The 20,782-nt window shown below is 49.7% G+C and overlaps 1 protein-coding gene and 2 long non-coding RNA genes across 5 annotated transcripts; 2 read left to right on the forward strand and 1 right to left on the reverse strand.

The window, feature by feature from the left end:
- Positions 1 to 247: 247 nt before the first annotated feature.
- Positions 248 to 9,483, reverse strand: LOC100066419 (sialic acid-binding Ig-like lectin 5). Of its 2 annotated transcripts, XM_023650310.2 has the most exons (9): positions 9,012 to 9,483; positions 8,513 to 8,791; positions 8,236 to 8,283; positions 5,086 to 5,334; positions 4,716 to 5,000; positions 4,314 to 4,410; positions 3,895 to 3,976; positions 3,677 to 3,754; positions 248 to 1,328 (listed from the first exon to the last, which is right to left on the reverse strand). In XM_023650310.2, exons 1-9 carry the CDS (start codon positions 9,481 to 9,483, stop codon positions 1,146 to 1,148), a joined length of 1,773 nt encoding a protein of 590 aa, XP_023506078.1. In that variant the 3' UTR covers positions 248 to 1,145. The 2 variants fall into 2 exon arrangements, with proteins under 2 accessions (XP_023506078.1, XP_023506079.1); XM_023650311.2 differs by lacking the exon at positions 3,677 to 3,754.
- Positions 8,348 to 9,925, forward strand: LOC138915760 (uncharacterized). Its single transcript, XR_011421977.1, has 2 exons — positions 8,348 to 8,560; positions 9,127 to 9,925. It is a non-coding gene; the product is annotated as an uncharacterized lncRNA (long non-coding RNA).
- A 7,592-nt stretch (positions 9,926 to 17,517) lies between these two features.
- LOC102149466 (uncharacterized) lies at positions 17,518 to 20,782 on the forward strand. 2 transcript variants are annotated; one of them, XR_011421979.1, is made up of 6 exons: positions 17,518 to 17,644; positions 17,918 to 18,035; positions 18,328 to 18,399; positions 18,726 to 18,873; positions 20,014 to 20,129; positions 20,646 to 20,782. It is a non-coding gene; the product is annotated as an uncharacterized lncRNA (long non-coding RNA). The 2 variants fall into 2 exon arrangements; XR_011421978.1 differs by having other exon boundaries at positions 20,610 to 20,747.

Below are 20,782 nucleotides of genomic sequence, written 5' to 3' on the forward strand. Positions count from 1 at the left end.
TGTTGAAGAGCATTTGGGCTGGTCCCATTTTTCAGCCATTACAATGCTGCTGTGAACATTCCTGTATACATTTGGTGAACATTTGTATCTACTGCTGTAGGGTACCCACCTGGGAGTGGAATTGCTGGCTCATATGCTCGGAGTTAGCAGAGTGCCAAACATTTTTCCAAGCGTTTGCACCAATTCTCACTTCCAACAGCAGTTTATGAGAGTTCCAGTTGCTCCACATCTTCACCAACACTTGATATTCTTTAAGAATTTTATTTTATTGTGGTAAAGTATACAGAACATAAAATTTACTGTTTTAACCGTTTTTTAAATGTGCAATTCAGAGGCATTAAGTACATTCACATTGTGCAACCATCACCACTATCTATCTCTAGACCCTTTCCATCATCCTAAATTGAAATTCTACACCCAATAAACACTAATTCCCCACTCTCTCCCTTAATCCCCAGCTCCTGGTGACCACTGTATATTACTTTTTTTTTTTTTTTGAGGAAGATTAGCCCTGAGCTAACATCTGCTGCCAATCCTCCTCTTTTCGCTGAGGAATACTGGCCCTGAGCTAACATCTGTGCTCATCTTCCTCTACTTTATATGTGGGACGCCTGCCACAGCATGGTGTACCCGGGATCCGAACCCGTGAACCCCAGGCCACCGAAGCGGAACGTGTGCACTTGACTGCACCACCAGGCTGGCCCCTACTTTTTTTTTATCATGGAAAAAAATAACATAAAATTTACCATATTAACCATTTTTAAGTGTTTGGTACAGTAGTGTTAACTGTATGTACATTGCTGTGCATCAGATCTCTAGAACATTCTCATCTTGCAAAACCGAAACTCTATACCTAGTGAATAGCAACTTCCTATTTCCCTCTCCCCTGAGCCCTCTACCTTCTCTTTCTAAGAGTTGGATTACTTTAGATACCTTATATAAGTGGAATCACGCAGAATTTGTCTCTTTGTGACTGGCTTATTTCACTTCATGTAATGTGCAAGGAACTTCACATTCTCATTTATAAACTTTGGCTCAGAGGGCTGTCAACTTTCCAAGAATCAGTGCCTGGCACATATTTTCCTCAGAGATGCGTTTTCTGGGCTCCAGACAACTCAGGGGGGTTGGGGAGGGGGGTGGGGTCATCATTTCTGGATCTTGATCTCTGAGTACTCGGTGGTCTCCTGTTCCTGAAAGGTGCGTGATGTCGTCCTCTGGAAACTGAGGGAGGCATAATGGAGTTCCTGCTCCTCCTCTGAGGTGGAGGCAGTGGCAGCTGGGGCTGGGTGGTCTGAGGGTCTGTCTGACCCGGGTTCTTTCAGGTGACCCTGAGTGGGAGGAGAGAAGAGCATCAGAACTGGCCTTTGGGGTCTGGAGAAAGGAAATTGGGGCTTGAGCGGGCATTGACGCATTTACCCATTTCACACCCATTTCCTGAGGATTCGCTCGTTCATTCATTCGCTCACTCACTGACTCATTCATTCATACTTTTAACAAACTTAATCATAATGGTCTTCTCTTATTACTAATCTCGCTGAATCCTTACAACTTCCCTCCATGGATGATATAACTATTATTCCCGTTTTACAGATAGGAAAACAGACTGGGTGAGCAAGGTCAAGTAGCTAATTCTTCAGCAGAAGAGATCTCTGACCTCGGACAGTCTATCAGGGCAAGGAGACAGGACCAGATTGGCACACACATGCACAAAAACATATCAAATTGCAAACTGTAATCTGGTGAACAGCAGCAGGGTGTCGTGGTGAGAATGACAGGGGTCTGCGGTAGACCTGCCCCTGCCCTCACAGTATGCTGGGGACAGGCCTGCGATGCTACAGGGATGCAAGATGACGGTCTGCCTGGCACAGGGCAGGGGAATATTTGAATTGGAGCATGAAAGACAATTAGGGGCCTGACCAGTGCAAAAGGGGGAGGGACAGAAAGAATCACCCAGGCAAAGCCACAAAGGAGCAGAAGAGTGAGCCCTGCCTGGGGGTGGAAGGATTCTGGAACCAATTACAACGTGGAGGTGGGTTCCACACCAACAAGCAAGTCTCCAAGACCAGCTGGGTGTCTTACAATTCAACTCAATTCTGACACTCTCTGCCTGGAGATGGCGTCAGATCCCGTAGGTTAAGGACTCAATCCTACAAGACCGTTACATGCGACCCCCCACTGCCCAACTTCAGATGCCGATTACAAGTCCAGGTTGTCACCTGTGCTTCTGATCAAATGGCTGCAGATCAGAGGTTCTCACGACCCCCGCCTCTGGTTCGATTAATTTGCTAGAGCAGCTCACAGAACTCAGAGAAACATTTTACTTACTACATCACCAGTTTTTTTATAAAAGGATATAACTCAGGAGCAGCCAGATGGAAGAGATGCATAGAGCGAGGTATGGGGAAGGGGCACAGAGCTTCCACGCTCTCCAATTGTGCCACTTTCCATGAATCTCCATCCTTTCACCAACCTAGAAGCTCTCCAAACTCCGTCCTTTTGGGTTTTATGGAGGCTTCACTACACAGGCGGGATTGACTAAACCATTGACTATTGGTGATTGATTCAACTTCTGGGCCCTCTCCCTTCCCTGGAGGTCAGGGGGCGGGGCAGAAAGTTACAGCCCTGTAATCACGTGGTTAGTTCCCCTGGCAACCAGCCCCCATCCCATAGGTGCTTTCCCCAAATCACTTCAGTAACATAGCAAAAGATACCTTTATCACTCCCATCACAGGAAATTCCAAGGGTCCTAGGAGCTCATTGCCAGGAATTGGGACAAAAACCAAATATGTATATTTCTTACTATAAATCACAATATCACAGTATACAGTAAGCTCATGTTGTGGGGAGAGACGGGAAGCAGACTGGAAAACATGGCAGGGGACACATTACAGAACACCGGACTGAAGAATCTTGACTTGATTCCCTAGGCCTGTGCTGTCCAATAAGGTAGCCCCTGGCCACACGTGGCTATTGAGCACATGAAATGTGGTGAGTCAGACTGGAGATGAGCTGTAAGTTTAAAACAAACACTGGATTCCAAAGACTTTGTACCAAAAAGAAAAAAGGAAAAAGAATATAAAGTGTCCAGTTAGTAATCTATATATTGATTATTGATGGTATGCTGCTGAAGTGGTCATTTTTGGGTATGATGGGTTAAATAAAACGTTATATTAGGGGCCGGCCCCGTGGCTGAGTGGGCTCCGCTTCGGCAGCCCAGGGTTTCACCAGTTCAAATCCTGGGCATGGACATGGCACCGCTCATCAAGCCATGCTGAGGCAGTGTCCCACATGCTACAACCAGAAGGACCCACAACCAAAAAAATAAAATACCCAACTATGTACTGGGGGAGCTTTGGGGAGAAAAAGAAAAAACAAAATCTTTAAAAAAATATTATATTAAAATTGATCTCATGTTTCTTTCTATCTTTTCAATGTGGCTAAGTGTTGAATTAAATACATGGCTCATGTCATATTTCTGTCGGACTTTGCTGACCTAGGTGGCAGGGAGGAAGCAGAGGGTGACAGCATGTCAGCTGTATGGGGAATTTCTTGCCAAAACCTTCTTCTGGGAGAAGAGATGGAGTCAGTGACCCAGGAGAGACAGTGAGGGCTCAACAGAAAAGGGCCCAATGGAGAAAAACTTTGCTAAAAGGGAAAACGGACAGGACTTGCTCACTGATCGGCTCTGGGAGGTGAAGGAGAGGAAAGAGGAGAGGCTGGTTCTCAGGTCTCTGAGTTGAGTGCAGCAGGAAATCTGAGGGGAGGAAAAAATTGGGGAGCAGATGAAGAGCTAATTTTTGATGAGCTGAGTAAGCTACCTGTCAACATGCCTACCCCACACCTGGAGCTGTGTCCAGATGGGACCCTGGATGGAAAGATGCCCACATCACTCACCCAGGAGACGGTACTCTCTGCAAAATGGACACCATGCCCACTCGCTGCCTTCTCCGCTGATTTCTTCTTGTAGATCTTCACTCTGAGGGGATTGACCAGGACTTTTCAGCCTGGTTGACTCACTGTCAGAAGCCTAGAGGGGCTGACTGAGGCAGGGCATGGAGGGGCTGCCTCGCTGCAGAGACTATAATGAGAACACTTGTTCCCTCCTCCTGGACGGCTGAAACCATACACTTGGCCAAGATGTCAGGAGGCTGAGCTCCTGATGCCATTTCAACTAATTGTGGTCCCCCCCTGGCTTCATCACCTTGCTTGGCCCTCCAGCTCGGGGCTTCAAGTTTTGGAGATTTGTTGAATCCACCCACCCTCCCATATCACCACCTCAGGAGGCCTTCACCCAAACTGGGGCCACCACTCACACGAAAAAGATGAGGCAGAGGCAGAGAGCAAGCAGGGCTGTGACACCAGCTCCCCCGAGGGCCCCCACAACCTCACCTGTCCTGGGTCCTGGTGTCCCTGCAGAAAAGAGAGATCCGGGGTAAACTGCAGGCCCCCTAAGCAGGCACCTGAGCATCCCTCTTTCGCAAACCCATGACCCACGAGTGCACCCACTTCTATCCAGGACTCTCTCCTTTGTCCCACACCCCTCTATATTGCAGCCTCCTGTTCCCCCGACCTCCTCCCCAGCCAACTGACAAAAGACTCTGAACTCGATTCCCTCTTCACCCTGAATCAGACTCATTTCTCTCCCTCTCAGTGTCTTCTAGGATCCAGGGTTATGAATCCCCATCTCCTGGGCATCACCCTTCATAGCCCCTGACCTGGGAGCAGCAGGACAGTCACGCTCTGTTTCCCATAAGGATTTTGGGCCTCACATCTGAGCCTGAGGCTGGAGCAGAGCTCCCTGCCCAAGCTCAGGGAGCTGTTGGTCCAGGGCCCGGTGGAGCTGGAAGTGACAGTGAAGGAGGCGTTGCTGTAGTTCCCCTCCACCAGTTCTTCCCTCAGCCACCAGTACAGGGAGGGGGCTGGCAGGCCTCGAGCAGAGCAGCTGCAGCGCAGACCCTCATTCTCCCAGGAGCAGGAGGGCTCAAACAGCTGTGGGGGGTCTGTGGGGAGAGAGGAGCGGAATCAAAGGAGCCTCTCTCCCCTCAAGGACCCAGGCATCCTTTTCTCAGGTGTGTTCCAACTCACTGGTCACGAAGAGGCTCAAGGAGGCTTCCAGGGAGCCCAACAGGTGCTGAGCTCGGCAGACATATGTCCCTTGGTGCCCCAACTCCACCCAGGGAAGCTCCAGGACCCCGGGGTTTGAGGAGCTCAGGATCTGGCTCCCCCGGGTCCAGGTTATCGTGGCGGGAGGGTTGCTGTCGGCAACACAGACCAGGCGCAGGGACTGGCCCTCCTGCACTAGAAGAGATGAGCCGTTGCCCAGAGCTTCAGGTCCTGGAAAGACAGAGAGAACGCTGAGCTCAGACCCTCATTAGGGGCTCTCTCTGTTTCTCTTTTCCTTTCATCATGTGGGTCCATTTCTCCTGTTCCATTGCCTGATGGGTTCATAGCATTTGCACTCAGCCCCAAGGGGACAGGGCTGGAAGCAGGAATTGCAGCCTTTCCAAATGGCCGTTGTGCATTTTCCTGAACCGCCTTGGTCCCCACACCTCCCGTCTTGGCCATCTGTGCTGACCCAGATCCCAGATTTGCCTCTATGAGCCTTGCCATTTTGTCTTTCAATAAAGGTTCACTAAGACCAGTCTAATTTAGCTATGTCTGAGAGCTCACAGTCTCGTGGGCGAGATACCCAAAAGCAGGTACTCACAGAACAATATGACAGGTTTGGTGCTGGGGACAAATCGGGCTGAGGGAGCCCTGAGCAGGGGAGTGTGTTGAGACTGTCAGGACAGGCAGGGCTTTCTGGAGGAGGAGAGGCTAAAGCAGAGCATGAGAGTGGGTGGGAGCCAGCTGGAGGATGATGCTGATGGAAGAACCTTGTGGAGGAAGGTACAAGAGGTACAACTACAGCAGAGGTGTGAAATGACCTGCATGCTCAGGGAAAAGGAAATAGTTCTGCAAGGCTTGAGGGAATGGGTGTGTTTGGGAGTGTTTACATATGAGGCTACCAGAAAAAATTATGGGAGATTTAAATATAATATTAGCATCATAGTCAGTGAAAAGTCAGAGACACGAAAGAAAATATTGGTAAATGCAACCAGTGGTTTGCTAGTAAATCTTTAACAACCTGCTCATTGCGGTGAGAAAAAAACCGCCCTGATTTGTGTATTTGCCAATTTCCTAGGTGTGAATACTCCCTTCTTGGCCAATTCCAAGCACCCAATTTGAAGTCACTGAACCCAGAATTTGGAAAAGATGGACATAACTGGCTCTTGCCAACTTTAAGAGCCAAGACCAGTACACCACTAAATGTGACTCAAAAAAAAAAAAAAAATTCCAGGGGCTGACCCGGTGGCGCAGTGGTTAAGTTCACTTGTTCCACTTCTCGGCGGCCCGGGGTTGGCCAGTTTGGATCGCGGGTGCGGACATGGCACCGTTTGGCAAGTCATGCTGTGGCAGGCGTCCCACGTATAAAGAAGAGGAAGATGGGCACGGATGTGAGCTCAGGGCCAGCCTTCCTCAGCAAAAAAGGAGGAGGACTGGCAGTAGTTAGCTCAGGGCTAATCTTCCTCAAAAAAAAAAAATTCCCCATTTTCGCCTGATGAAGTCACCGTACACTAAGTCAAAAGGCCATCAAAAGACTAGAAATAAATCAACTAACACATAGCTGATGTCTGTAATATGAAAAGAGCTTCTTCAAATCATTAAGAAAATGTCCACAAAGAAATACAAATGGTTCTTAAACATAATGAAAGATCTCAACCTAGTCACAAAATGCAAGTTAACACAACCGTGAGTCCACTTAGGATCAGCGAGGACGGACACGCTCAGCAGGGCAGGGGGCACACTGCACGTGGGAGGAGAAGCAGAACCACCTCCGTGCAGTGGGATTGGCAACATCTGTAGAAATTACACACACACCCTCTGATCCAGGACTTTCCTTTCTAGAAAATTATCTGACAGACACAGTCACAGATGTGGGGAATGTTTGTACAAGTCATTCTGTGCAGTATTATTTGTCTCAGAAGACCGGAAATGCCATAGTTTTCCACCAGCAGCGGACCAATTAAGTACTTTCTAGTATAATACACTTCCAATTGGAAAACGATGGAGTCACCAATAAGCATAAAGACGGTGTCCCATGTACTGATACAGAAGAATCTGCACGATAGACTAAGTTTGAGAAAAAGGCAAGTTCAGTTCACAGAAATGTATCAATGTCAGTTCCTTAGTCGTGACAAAAGTGCCAAGGTGATGGGAGATTTCAACAATGAGGGGTGCTGGGAGAGGGGTTATGGAAACTCTCGGTACCATGTAAATCTAAAATTGCTCCACATGAAAAATTTACTAAAAATAATAAAGATGCAGAGCAGTGTGAATAGTATGATGTATACATATGTGTGTATGTGTTTAAATGTATATGCGTAGGTTATATTTGGGAAGATAACCAAGAGGGAGGTACACAGCATCCTGAATATTGTTTTATTCCCACTAAATTTTGCTAGGGACTGAATTGTGTTCACCCTAATTCATGTGTTGAAGCCGTAACCCCCAGTGTGATGTGTTTGGAGGTACCTGGATGGGCCTTTGGGAGGTGATTGGGGTCAGATGAGGTCATGAGAGTGGGGCTCTCATGATGACATTAGTGCCCTTAGAAGGAGAGACACCAGAGAGCTGGCTCTCTCAGCCCTGTGAGGACATGGCCAGAAGGCAGCCGTCTACAAGGCAGGAAGAGAATCCTCACCAGGAACCTAATGGCTGACACCTTGATCTTGGACTTCCAGCCTCCAGAACTGTGAGAAATAAATTCCTGTTGTTTAAGCCGCCCAGCCTGGAGTATTTGGTTATGGAGGCCCGAGCAGACTGAGGCACATTTGATGCTTCCTGTTTTAGACACTAACATTAAGATGATCCAGGGAGGCTGGAGAAGGAGGCAGGGTCCAGATCTTAGGGAGAATGAGGGCAGGATTTGGGATGAGGATGTGTCCCTGGCATGGGGACAGCACATCTATTGGACATGGAAGAGGCCATGCAAACCCCCTGAGAGCAGGGTCAGGGGTAGTGTGAGACCAGGTTGTAAGCTGATGATCGAGTTGGGGGCTTCCCCCATCTGCTGTGCCCACACCTGGCCTGAGCCTTTCTCCCATCTGAGCTCTGAACCTCAGCTCTGCTCTGAAGGGAGGAGACAGACCCCGCTTCCATCACAGGCCCTGAAGAGGAGAGGTTGCACCCTACCTGTGCCTTCTTTCTGGAACATGCTGATGGTCAGGTTCTGGGGTGCATCTGGACAGACAGACATAATTGTTCCCTTTTCAAGGACAGGAAAGTGGGTGTTGGCCCTTTCCCCACAGAACTTGAGAAATAAGAGCGGATGGAGTCGGTTATGCTCTTTCCTTCCTCCCCAGAGCCAGCTTGCAGGACCCAGCACCCACGATCCTGGGCTCTGCCTCCCCGTTCCCCTCCCCAACACCCACTGCCCTCAGGGACCCGGCCACCCTGGCCTGACACTCACAGGACACGTTGAGCTGGATGGTTCTCTCTGCGCTCACATCAGCTCCGGGTAAGGTCACTCGACAGGTGAGGTTGCTGCCATGGTCCTGGGGCTGTGGGGTGAGGGTGAGCACCGAGGTACGGGGAATCTTGGGGCCCTGGGAGGTGAGGGCCACCCCGACCCAGGAGAAGGTGGGAGGCGTCCCCCTCTCACAGGCCCATGGTGCAGTACAGGTAATGTTCTTGGGGTTGCCTGCTTCTAGGGTCTCCTGGATGTGGATGTCAGGTGTCTCTGTCAGAGCTGAGCAGGAGAGAGACAGAGACCAGGCCTGGAGGTGGGGCCCCCAAGGGTGACCCTAAGAACAACCTCTGCCTCAGGGCAACTGTCTCCTCCCCACCCAGCCTCAGCATCCTGTCCCCCTGGGTCCCTTCCAGGATGAGGAGCTGGGGTTCTCTCTCAGCCCCACCCTGGGGGCTCTCAGAACCCATCCACGTGTCCTCTCCTTGTCCCCATTCCTTACCTGGCACAATCACAGAGAGTTGGTTCTCTCTGTAATTATATTTCACACGAGGCCCTCTTTCCACCCTAAAGAAGTATTTCCCCTCATCTCCTCTCTGTACGTCTCTGATGTCCAGGGAGCAGCTGTAGTTCCTAATGTCCTGGAGGAGGTGGAATCGTCCCTGGGTCTTCGCCTCCACTTCACGATATGGGTGGTTTGTGGCCACAGGAGCACCAAGGTCTGTATTTGTACCTTCTCGGAACCAGTAGCCGTAAGCTGGGTGAGCATCAGTCCATTCGTCCGAAGGATAGGAGAAGGTACAGGCCACAGAGACACACAGGCCCGCTTGCACCGTCACAGACTTCTGCACTCGCAGCTGGTATCTCAGGTCACGAGCCCGGGGCCCTGGCCACCCGTCCCAGCTCTCTTTGCCCCACTCTGCTGCCCACAGCAGGGGCGGCCACAGCAGCAGCAGCAGCAGCAGCAGCGGCATCTTTGGGGGGACGAGCCACAGGGCCTTGGTGTCACAGGACTGAGAGGAAGCCCCACCAGGAAGCCCAGGCTGTAGTCAGAAAGGTGACTGACCGCAGAAGAGGAACTTGACACTCACGTGCTGTTGGAGCTGGTGTGCTCCTTGGAGAATAAACAGTTCTACTTTCCAGATGGGGACCCAGTGGGGGTCGCAAAGAGCAAGGAGGACCCAACTCTCGCCTCCTGGCTCCCTCCCTGTGACCTGTCTCTCTCGCACAGCTGTCCACAACAGGAAAGCAGGCACTGCCTGGACAATCACAGCCTCTAGATGAGGGGCCGTCCCTCCAGGAGTGGGACGCAGGAGGGGCGGGTGGTGGAACCTCAAGGGGAGAAAGAGGGAAGGGGTCCCCCATCCCCGGGTGAGGGAGGTGGTGATTGATGAATAAATGAACACGACCATCGCATCTTGAGCATCTAATCCTTTCAGGGGAGTGGAGTCAAAGGGACAATGGGACAGACTTTGGCTCTGTCCTGGAGAACGTCTCTAACACCTGAGGAGGCAGAGCAACCCCAGGCCCTTCCAGCTCTTGTCAGTACGGTGTGTGATGGTGGAAGCACAGGCAGCAGCTCGTAGGAAACACGGTTGCTCTGTGCAGCCAGAAAGTGAGCTCCCAGGTGTAAATGGCTGGAGTGGCGAGATCAGCTCACAAGGTGACCCCATGCGTGGTCCGGGGGCTTTCTGAGCTGCCCGCAGCCCCCTGCTCCTGGCATCCTGGTGTTGACCACACGGGCCAGGCCTGAGATCCAGGTATCTGGAGCAAGATGACAGCACAGCATGACGTTGACGGGAAGCTGCAGCTTTGGAGTCAAGGGGCCTGGCCCTGCTCCCCTCTAGGCCTCACTTTCCTCACTTGTTACATGGAGGGGTCCTCATTCTCAGCCGTCGTTGGTGAGAGAATCCAGTATGAAGATGGAGGTAGGCAGTCCTCCAGGTCAGTGCCTGGCCTTGCTCATTCCTCAGTGGTCATTCTGAGTCAAAGCCTCAGCGAGAAGCTCCGATGGTCACCAGCACCCTGGGACTTCCTTATCTGAGGCCTCCAATGAGGGGTCAGAGGCATGGACTCTGCAACCAGATGGCACAGGCTTTAACCTGGCTCCCTAATGCTTGCTGTGCTGACTTGGGAATGGGCTTAGCCACTCTGTGCATAGTCCAGTACCTGTGCTCACAGGGTGTTCTGGGCTGAATCGTGTGGCCTCCAAAATTCAGATGTTGAGGTCCTAAACCCCAATACCTCCAAAGGTGACTGTATTTGGAGACAAGCCTTTAAGGAGGTAATTAAAGTAAATGAGGTCATTAGGAAAGGCCCTAGTTGAATAGGACAGGTGCCATTACGAGGAGAGTAGATTAGGGTGCAGACATATACAGAAGGAAGACCATGGAAAGACACAGGGAGGAGCAGGCGGCCGTCGGCAAGTCAAAGAGAGAGTTCTCAGAGGGACACAGCCCTGCCAACACTTTGACCTTGGACTTTGAGCCTTCAGAACTGGGAGAAAATGAATTTCTCTTCTTTCAGTCACCTGGTCTGTGGTGCTTTGCTACGTCATCCCGAGCACACTATTACACGGGGTCCCCAAGGAGATAAATGTGTTTGTGCAAGTGAAGTGCTCTGAGTACTCTGCTCTGGCCCACAGGGGACACAGTCCACTCAGCGGCCAGTGGCCAGTCTGTAGGATGGGGCCATATTGAGGATGGGAGGAGACAAGGAAACGGAAAGTTCTGGCAACTGGGGGAACCTCTGCTTTTCCTCCGTGCACCAGTTCTGAGCTCCAGAGTGCCCTTACTTCACCCCGGCCATACTTCACCCCCTCTCTCAAGGACAGGACGGGCTCCACAGGCCTCTGCTGGGGCTGGTCCCTTTGCTGGCTGAGGCTGTTGCTGCTACTGTACCCTGGGGCCTGTCTCCCAACTAAGCAGAGTGTCCTAGGACACTGGGCTGAGGTGACCCTGACACTGGAGGGGCTGCAGGAGACTGAGGAGGAAGTGAAGATGTCCCTGGAGGATGGGACAAGTGTGCTGGGAGGTGGGAGGTGAGCAAGGTTGTCAGGGAGGTAAGTTCATCCCTCCAGAGAGAAGGACCAGAGCCAAAGATGCTGATGTGGGCAGACAAGGAGTCCACCGCAGTCCACTGGCCAGTCCCTTTTCTGTAGTCGGTTCTTCAGCTTCTCAGCTCTAAGGTCCAAGGAAATCTAAGTCTGAACTCTCCAAGGAAATCTACTTCTGAACTCCTCCAAAGCATTTCTTCTTCCTCCCCTTACTTTATGGAAGCACGTGGTAACTGAGACACCCAATTGATGCAGGCTTGGTGAGTCGAGGAGTCGAAAGAAAGATCTCTTGAACTCTCAAGGTCTGGCAGTAGTGCTCTTTTATTCAGAGAATAGGATGGGGACAGGACCTATGGGCAGTAAGATCTGTCATGTATTGGGGGTTAGAGCTAAATTTAGAAGGCATAGGTATGTGAGCTATTTCTTTACAAGACAAAGGAAAGATCATGAAAAAAGTCATTAAAATGGTATCAGTGCAGGTGGGGTCTGGTTGTTGGGTGTTCCTGTAACTTTGGATAGAAATCAGAGTGGACTAAGTCAGGATGTCCTATGCTTTCCGAGGGTGATATAGATCAGTATGTAGGGCAGGATGTCTTGGGCTTCTCCCTGGGGCAGGGGCAGCCTTGATCCTCATCACAATGAGCTCTGTAGCTAATGCTGCTCCTTGCTGCCCATGCAGGGGACCCTGGTTCTCTCCTGCCCAGGTCCCTTCATCAACACCAAGTTTCCAGGAAGCCATCTCAGGAGCTTCTTTAGGCAAGAGCTGAAGTATCCAAAGGAATGTTCCATTGGGGCTGGAACGAGTCCAAGAGCATGGGAAGAACTTTCCGGACACCTCTGAGGGGCTCCCAGTACATCCCATGAACTCCATTCACACCTCCATGGGATCCTCAGAGGTGGACCAAGGGGGAGTCCAAGGAAAGAAGCTGCTTAGCACCTGGGCCTCCCACACTGTTGTGACCCCAGAGCCCACTCTTCTTTGCCCCCTGCTTCTTTGCTCCCCACTCCTCTCTGGTGAGTCCACTTCCCTTGCACCTGTCCCTGCCTCATGTCTCAGTCTTTCCAAAGACCAAGTGATGAACCCACCTTCCTGTCCATTCCCTGGTGGTCAGTCTGAGTGTGGACACAATGCTGCTCCAGGCACGGGTCAGCAGCCAGGGTGGTGAGGCCATGGGGTTTTCTGGACCACGCACAGCAGGGACACGCGGATGGTAATACCATTGGGCAGGGGAGGTGGGTTCTGAGAATGAAAAGGTCACCTAAATGGCAGAAAGTGGCCCAGAGTCACAGAGCACCCCTGACCTTTATCTCCCGCTGGGACGTTGGATCTAGTTGGCCCGAGAACAAGGCCCCAGTCTTCGCAGGGGGCCGATGGCTGATGCCTTGTTTTGTGTGTCTGTGGTGTGTCTGTGTATATGCATGTGTGTTTGTGTCTGTAGTCTTTATGTGAGTGTCTGTTGTGTGTGTGTGTGTTTCTTTGGTCTGTTTGCATATGTGTGTGTGTGTGTTTGGGGTTTCTCTGTGAGCGTCTGAGGTGTGTGTGTCTGTACCTATTTTTGAAGCGTATATCTGTTGCTGCCCAATAGGGGTCGTCTGCTCGCCTCAGGACACACCAATAGTCAGGAGGCAAGGTGGTAGGAGAGAAAGGACTTTATTACAGCTTGCTAGCAAGAGGGAAGATGGCCGACTCATATCCAAAAGAAACATCTTCCCGAACAAAGACTACAGGCCCATCACAGAAGGAGCTATTCTCCAGGTGGGGGAGGTGGCTTGTCTCAGCATGGGGGCAGACATCTGGTCCCAGTTCCTGATAGTCCTTTGTTTTACTGGATACGCATCAGAATGGAGAAATGCCCTACATCCTGATCTTTCACTTGTCCTTGATGATGGCTATCAGCATAGGCTCTCTGCCCTGGGCTCCTCACATTCCTAAGGAACTCAAAAGAACAGTTAGCAACTTAGAACAGCTGAGAGGGGCCACAAAATCTACAGAGCATGTCTGGCGCTAGGCAGTCAGAGGACACTTAAAGTTACAATATGGTTTCCTTTCTACAATATGGCTTCTCTTATGTCAACCTTGAGTTGAGCCGTATCACATGTGCCTCTGTGTGCATATATATGTGCATCTGTGGTGTTTCTGTGTGCATGTCTAAGCTGTATGTGTCTGTGTAAAGTGCCTACTGTGTGTGAGCATATGTGTACATACTCAAATGTCAGTTTCTCAATGTTAATGTCCAAGGAACATACTGAAGAGTATAATCTTTCCCATATTCCCTATATTATCTTTCATGTTTCATTTTTGTCCAAACTCCTTATCACCAGTCAATATAATCTATATAATCTACATAATTATTCTTTGGCTGTCTCTCCTGCCATTAAAATGTAAGCTTTACAAAGGATCTTGTATCTCTTCCATTCACTGCGGAATCTATTCTGCCTAGAAAACTGCTTGGCATATATTAGATGATCAATAAATATTTGATTTAAGATTTTTAAGTAAATTCAGAAGAAGCAAGATGAGATGACTGGCTGTCTTCAATGGAAAACTATGCGTTCTTTAGAGCATTCTCTTCTGGAGTTATTTGATTTTAGCATTTTATTGCCTTTGACCTGTTTTACAATGCTAAAATTTGTGTATAATTAATAGCAATGCAAATAGCTCATGGCCACAGACATGCACATTCTGTTCACTGGGAGGCTGCTTGAATCCCCCCACCATGCCAATTTCACATGCATTCACAAATTCATTTCAACACTACTTTACTCCATATACATATGCACATCTTCCGTTTCTGCCTGGTTCTCCCATTAGTGAGTTATATAAAATGAGTTGCTGTTCAATGAGTATAAATTTCAGTCATGGAAGGGGAAAAATTTCTAGAGATCCACTGTACCATATAGTGACTATAGCTAACACTATCACACATGTAAAAATTGTTGAAGAGCGTAGATCTCAAGTTATGTGGTGTTTTTCCCACCATAAAAAAATCTTTAGCACGTGTTCATTTTATATCTATGTGACAGTCATGATTTTACCTTTTAATAAAATTATCCTTTGATAGAATAAATGAACAGATTTGTGTGTACCTCTGTGCATGTGTTGGCATTTGGTTTGTGATGTGTTCTAGTCATTAGAAAGAGGTCCCCCTAGGCCAAATAAGATGGACCGTGTGACACCTTGGGCTCATCTTAAAGGATTTGGGCTGTTTCTGTTTGGCAGCTGGGAGCCACTGGAGGGTTGGAAGCATAAAAGAGACATCATTGGGTTTTTTGAATTCATTTTGGCTTCTGTTTGGAGACAGATTGGAGGTGAGCAGAGAGCAGGCGGGAAGACAAGTTTCTTTAACCATGTATTTAAGTTTCAACCTTAGAAAGTGAGTCCTTGGAGGCAAGACTGTGCATCTCACGTAAGTGCTGTAGACTGGCCTTGCATCCTAATGATAAATTACACCGCAGGTGATGAGTATGTGCCCAATGACAGGCTTCCGAAATCTACATACAGGTAAATACACAAGTAGCAGAGTTTTGGATCAAGTATTGCTTTAATTCTGGTAAAAAAAATTATGTATATATGTCTTTCCTCTCCCTGTCTCTACTCCCTCATAGCCATAGGGAATAGTTTGGAAGAGTAGAAGTGAGAGGTAAATAAGTTTGCTCATTTGTTTCTCTGCGTAGTGTCAGGGTCAACTCAGCAAAGTGATTCCCTAAAGTGCACGGTTATGTTAGGGATGGGGAGAGAGGTCTGGGAGACAGTGATCATGGTGTCCCCGTGTCTGTCCATTCCTTTCAGGCTTCCGTGTCCAGCACCTTCTCCTGTCCTGAGGGGAAAAGGAGCTCAAGTTTTCCTCATCCCTCATATTCCAAAGGCCCCCTACATTGCCAGGAAAAACAGGAGTGAGGTCAGAGTCTTGTAGAATGCTGGCTCTGGAGGTGACAAGCTGGTGAACCATGTTCTGGTGTTTGGGGGACTCAAGTAAGGGGTTACCTGGAGAGGTCCCTGATGGCCTGATGTAGCAGATCCTGGAGAGGCCGTAGGGCAGGAGGAAGCCCGGCCCCAGTGGGCACTCCTGAGCAAGGGGAGGAAGGACAGAGAGGCACATGTAGGAGAAAGTTGGCAAGATATGATGTTCCTGTTTCCACTCCTTTTAGGATGCAGACTTCCAGCTGTTTCATGACTCTGGGGCTCCGGACAGCCTGGGCTAGAAACCACAGGAAGTGTCTGGGCACACTTGGAGTGTGAGCCCTGGAGTGGTTGAGAACACCTAACAAGAGACCAGAGGGCTCCAGACAGAAATGTGAGAAAACCTGGAAAGGGGAAAAACCTGTCTCAGACTGAAAAGGTGAAAATCAGCTCAGACAGAGAAAGACAGAAAGCATTCCTGCAGGGATGGGTGGGGTTCAGGCTGGGTGAGTACAAGTACAGAATTAAAAGGAATGTTTAGGGGCCAGCCCAGTGGCACAGCAGTTAAGTGCGCACGTTCCGCTTCTCAGCAGCCTGGGGTCCCCAGGTTGGGATCCCGGGTGTGGACATGGCACAACTTGGCAAGCCATGCTGTGGCAGGAGTCCCACATATAAAGTAGAGGAAGATGGGCACGGATGTTAGCTCAGAGCCAGCCTTCCTCAGCAAAAAGAGGAGGATTGGCAGCAGATGTTAGCTCAGGGCTAACCTTCCTCAATAAAATAAAATAAAAGGAATGTTTATTTCGCCCATTGTCTTGCAACAGTTGTAAAATACCATAAGGACTTCCTCTTTGAGTGGTTAACGCTTTCTTATCCATAACGATCCAAGGCTAACTTTGTAATTCCGTCTAATTACTGGGGACACCCTTGGCTAAACCAACCTCACCTCAGGACAACAACCAATCCCTAGTTAACACCATGGAATATCCTGGACACCCCTGACCAGTATCATTGACCTAAGATGTCACCAGACCCTTCCCCAGGCTACTTCCACTCTGCACCAGTGGCTGGTAAGTGGGCAGTGCTCGGGGTGGTGGTGGTGGGGGGGGGGGGCTCCATCCACCAGGAGGCACTCTGAACCCTGGGGAGACCCAGGCGAGGGAGCCGGTTCTGTCCGTGGTGCTGAAACAGGGTCAGGGTTGGAGCTCAGGAACCTCTGCAGAAGGGTCTGAGCTGAGGGTCATGGTTTGGGTTTGGGGCCAGGAGGGCAAAGAGGTGGGGATGGATGGAGCCAGGGGAGAAGGTGACAATCAGAAGTGGACCTGGCCTCCTCTCTCTGCTCCTTCTCCCACTTCTCCTGTTCCCTCTCAAGCATTGTCTTTCCTCAGGGTGATGTCTGTCTGCTCCACCTGGCTGAGCCACAGGTCAAGGGGATGTTCTTGCTAAGACTCTGTATACTGGCCTCTGTATTGCTCCTTTAAGTAGTTTACTTCATGCAAGCTGCACCAAATGAAACAAAAAAACAACTCTGAAGGTGAGAAGGCTAGTCCTCACATTTGACAAAGGGGAAAACTGAGTGTCAGGGTCAGCACTATCAGACACTATGCCTGGATCCCTTTTCTCCCATTCTGTCCACCTGTTCCAGTGCCTCTGGGCAGGAGAGGATGGTCTCAGCCCTGATGGGGAAGGTAAGAGCCTCCTGGACACTTTTTTCTGGTTCCAGCTTGTGTCCTTCTAGGTTCCCTACTCAGCCAGGCCCTCAGACAAAGGCCCTGTGGGAAAATGAGGATCAGCTACAGCCCCCACCCTGCTTGCTCACTCTCCCCTAGACCCACTCACCTGCCCACAGCAGGTGCAGCAGCAGCTGCAGCATCTCTGAGATGGAGGATTCTGGACATCTGTCCTGTGTCTGAAAAGAGAAGGAGAAGGTTATTGGGAGAGGAGGTTGCGGGCAAACCCATGGGAAGCTGGGGAGGAGCACACAACCTTGGTTCTTCACAGAAGAGGAACCGCAGGCCTGAGCTTGCCCCACCTCTGCACTGCATGGATGGACACTCCACGGCCCAGAGACCCTGACATCCTCTTAGAGGGGAGCAGACAAGGAGCAGACCCCGTGTCCTGCCCCCATCTTGGGGCTTCCCTCCTGCACCAGAGCCTGGACCAGGACCTCTGAGGACATGTGAGGAATGGGACACAGCGAGTCTGTAAGGGCTTCCCATCTGAGTTGCATTTCTGAGTCCTGTTGTCTACATCAGGGAGCTGCTGAGCTTCTGCTTGACCTCAGTGGGTCACAACCTCATCTAGAGCTTGGATGGTGGGTCCTGCCAGATGGGGGATTCTTTAGAGTCTGCGTGAGTGTCTGGGGCAGAGGAAAAGAAGTGGGTCCTAGATGAGGTGACAGGGGCAATCATTTATTCCTCAAACACTGAGTGAGCATCTCTGTGTCAGGAAGGCTGGAGACACGAAAGGAGTCGACTGACCTGGTCCATGCCCATGAGATATTCCCACCCAGTGGAGTCACTTCCTCCCCAAACACTCAATCCTGTCTGGCTTTAATGCTGCAGTCACTGGTGAGTTTGCTATGTGTCCTGGTACCACACTGGGTATTTTCTACAATAGGAGTACGGGATTTTTTTGACATCTAGTCAAAAAAACAAAGCAACAAGTCTTTCCGAGTTGCGCAAATTGAAACTCTATTCCCATTAAGCAGAAACTCCCCATTTCCCTCCACCTCCCAGCCCCTAGCAACCACCATCCCATTGTGTGTCTCTAGGAATGTGACTACTTTAGATACTTCCCATAAGTGTTATAATCAGATAGTTTTTGCCCTTTTTGTGACTGATTTATTTCACTTACCCTAAGGTTCTCAAGCTTCATCCATGTGGCAGCACATGTCAGGACTCCTTCCTCTTTAATACTGAAGAATATTCCACGGTAGGTATACATCACATTGTGTTTATCCACCCATCCATTCAGACTGGGTTGCTTGCACCATTAAGCAGTTGTGAACAACGCTGCTGTGAGCATGGGTGTGCAAATATCTGTTTGAGTCCTTGCTCTCAAATCTTTTGGATGAATACCCAGAAGTGGAATTGCCAGGTTATATGGTGATTCTATCTTTAATATTTTGAAGAATTACCATTCTCTTATCATACCCTTCTTGGTTTTTTGCCTCATCTTTTGTCATCACTTTACCTGGGCTATACGTTTTCACATCTTCACCCTGGACATCTCTCCTACCTCCAAACATTCATATCCAGCTGCAAAGGGGTTCCTGGACCCAAACCCAATGTGTGTGTGTGGAGGGCTTCTGCATACCATCACGTGGATCTCAGAAGTCAGCAGGGCATCTGAGACTTCAGCTCAACTCTGACACGGTCTACCTGGAGACAGAATCAGATTCTACAGGTAAAAAGCTCAGTCCCACAAGACCACCCTTCACCTAGACACCAGCCGTAAGTCCAGGTTGTCACCTGTACTTCAGATCACCTGGCTACAAACTGTGATTGCCCACGGCCCACTCTTTGGGTTGGATTAATTTGCTCAAACAGCTCACAGAACTCAGGGTAACACTTAGGTTTACCAGTTTATTAGAGCATATGATCAAGGATACAGATGAACATCTAGAGGGAAGAGATGTCTAGGGTGAGGTATGAGGGGAGGGGTGCAGAGTTGCCAGGCCCTCTCTGGATGTGTCATCCTCCGAGGACCATCATGTGTCCACCAACCCAGAAGCTTTCTGAAATGCCCTGCCCTGAGGGCCTTGTGGGTTTTTAGGGAGGCTTCATTGTGTAGTCATGGTTGACCGAGTCATTGGCCATGGGTGATTGATTCAACCTCAAGCCCCCTCCCCTCCCTGGAAATCAGGGGGTGGGACAGAAAGTTCCAATCCTCTGATCACATGGCTGGTTCTCCTGGCAACCAGCCCCCACCTTTGGGTAGGGTTCAAAAGTCACCTTTATTAACATGAACTAGAAATTCCAAGGGTTTTGGGAGCTGTGAGCCAGAAACTGTGGAGGAAGACCACACATCTACGAGAAATATATATTTTAGTCATCTGAAGGACCAAACATATTTCTTGTAAATCACAGTACTCCAGGAGGCAAGTGGCTTGTCCAAGTAAGGCAGCAAAGGAGGATGAGAGCCTCTAAGCCTTGCTTCCTGGGCTCATACACAATCGTCTGCACTGCAAAAGCAGGTCCCACATGGCCAGCTCCCAGAGAATCAAGGCCTTGGGACCCTCCTGGAGGTGGCCTGCTAGAGGTGGGTCTCAGGGTGGCCTGTATGGGCGCCAGAGGCAGAAATGGTTCAGATACGGCAGGAAAAGCAACACACACTTTCACTCATTTCATGCACTCATTCCTTCATCCATTCACAAACTAACATAAAATATGATCTTTGAATCAGTTTTGACCTTCAACTAGTTCCAGCTGTGGGGAAGACAGACAAACTTGAGCTTTATCTGAGGGCAATGGGAAGCCATGGAAAGTTTTTGAGCAGGAAAGGAGCAGGGTCTTATAGATATCAACATGCTTCCTCCGAGCTCAGTGTAGGGAAGAGCTGGAAGCCAGAGACTGGAGGACAAGAGGCCACAGAAGAAACTGTTGGGATCGTTCAGGAGGGAGACCGCAGCCTGGGTGAAGACAGCAGCCTTGGTGATGGAGGTAAGAAGAGATTTCAGACAATTTCGGGGGGGGAAATTTGAACGGAGGTGTGGAGGGGGAGGGAGGGAGGTGGCTAGAGTGACTCCCAGAGCCCTGACTCTAGGAACTAACAGGGATGGAGGTGCCATTGTCCAGAGCAGGAGAGATGTGCAGGGCTGGGCGGGAAGAAGGTGGTAGAGAAGGCAGCATGGTCGGCCCTGGAGGTGGACTCCTTCACCAAGGGGGAACAGAGGGCTTGGGTGGAGCTGTGGGAGCACGCACACACACACACACACACACACCTCCCACACCAAGGCCCACATACTCAAACCATTTAAACGCAGGAAAAAAGAGAAAATATTCAAACCAGTCAAAGAAAAAGACAACCGCAAAGAAGGATGAACATTACAGTAGAATTCTCTTAAGAAACTAGGCAAGCCAAAGAATTGGAAGAACCGGAAGGGGAAAACGTTAACCTAGAATTCCTGGTCCAATAAACAGATCTTTCCAAAGCTGATGTAAGTGAACATTTTCCAGACCAACAACACCCGAGGCCGTTCATCCCCAGCGCACCTGCGCTAGCAGAAATATAAGAAAAGATCTTCAGGCAAAAGGAAAGTGATATAATGGAGACATTGGAATGTAGAAAAGGAATGAAGAGCCGTTGAAATGGT

Source organism: Equus caballus, chromosome 10 (assembly GCF_041296265.1).
Source record: "Equus caballus isolate H_3958 breed thoroughbred chromosome 10, TB-T2T, whole genome shotgun sequence".
NCBI classification, from domain to species: Eukaryota; Metazoa; Chordata; class Mammalia; order Perissodactyla; family Equidae; genus Equus; species Equus caballus.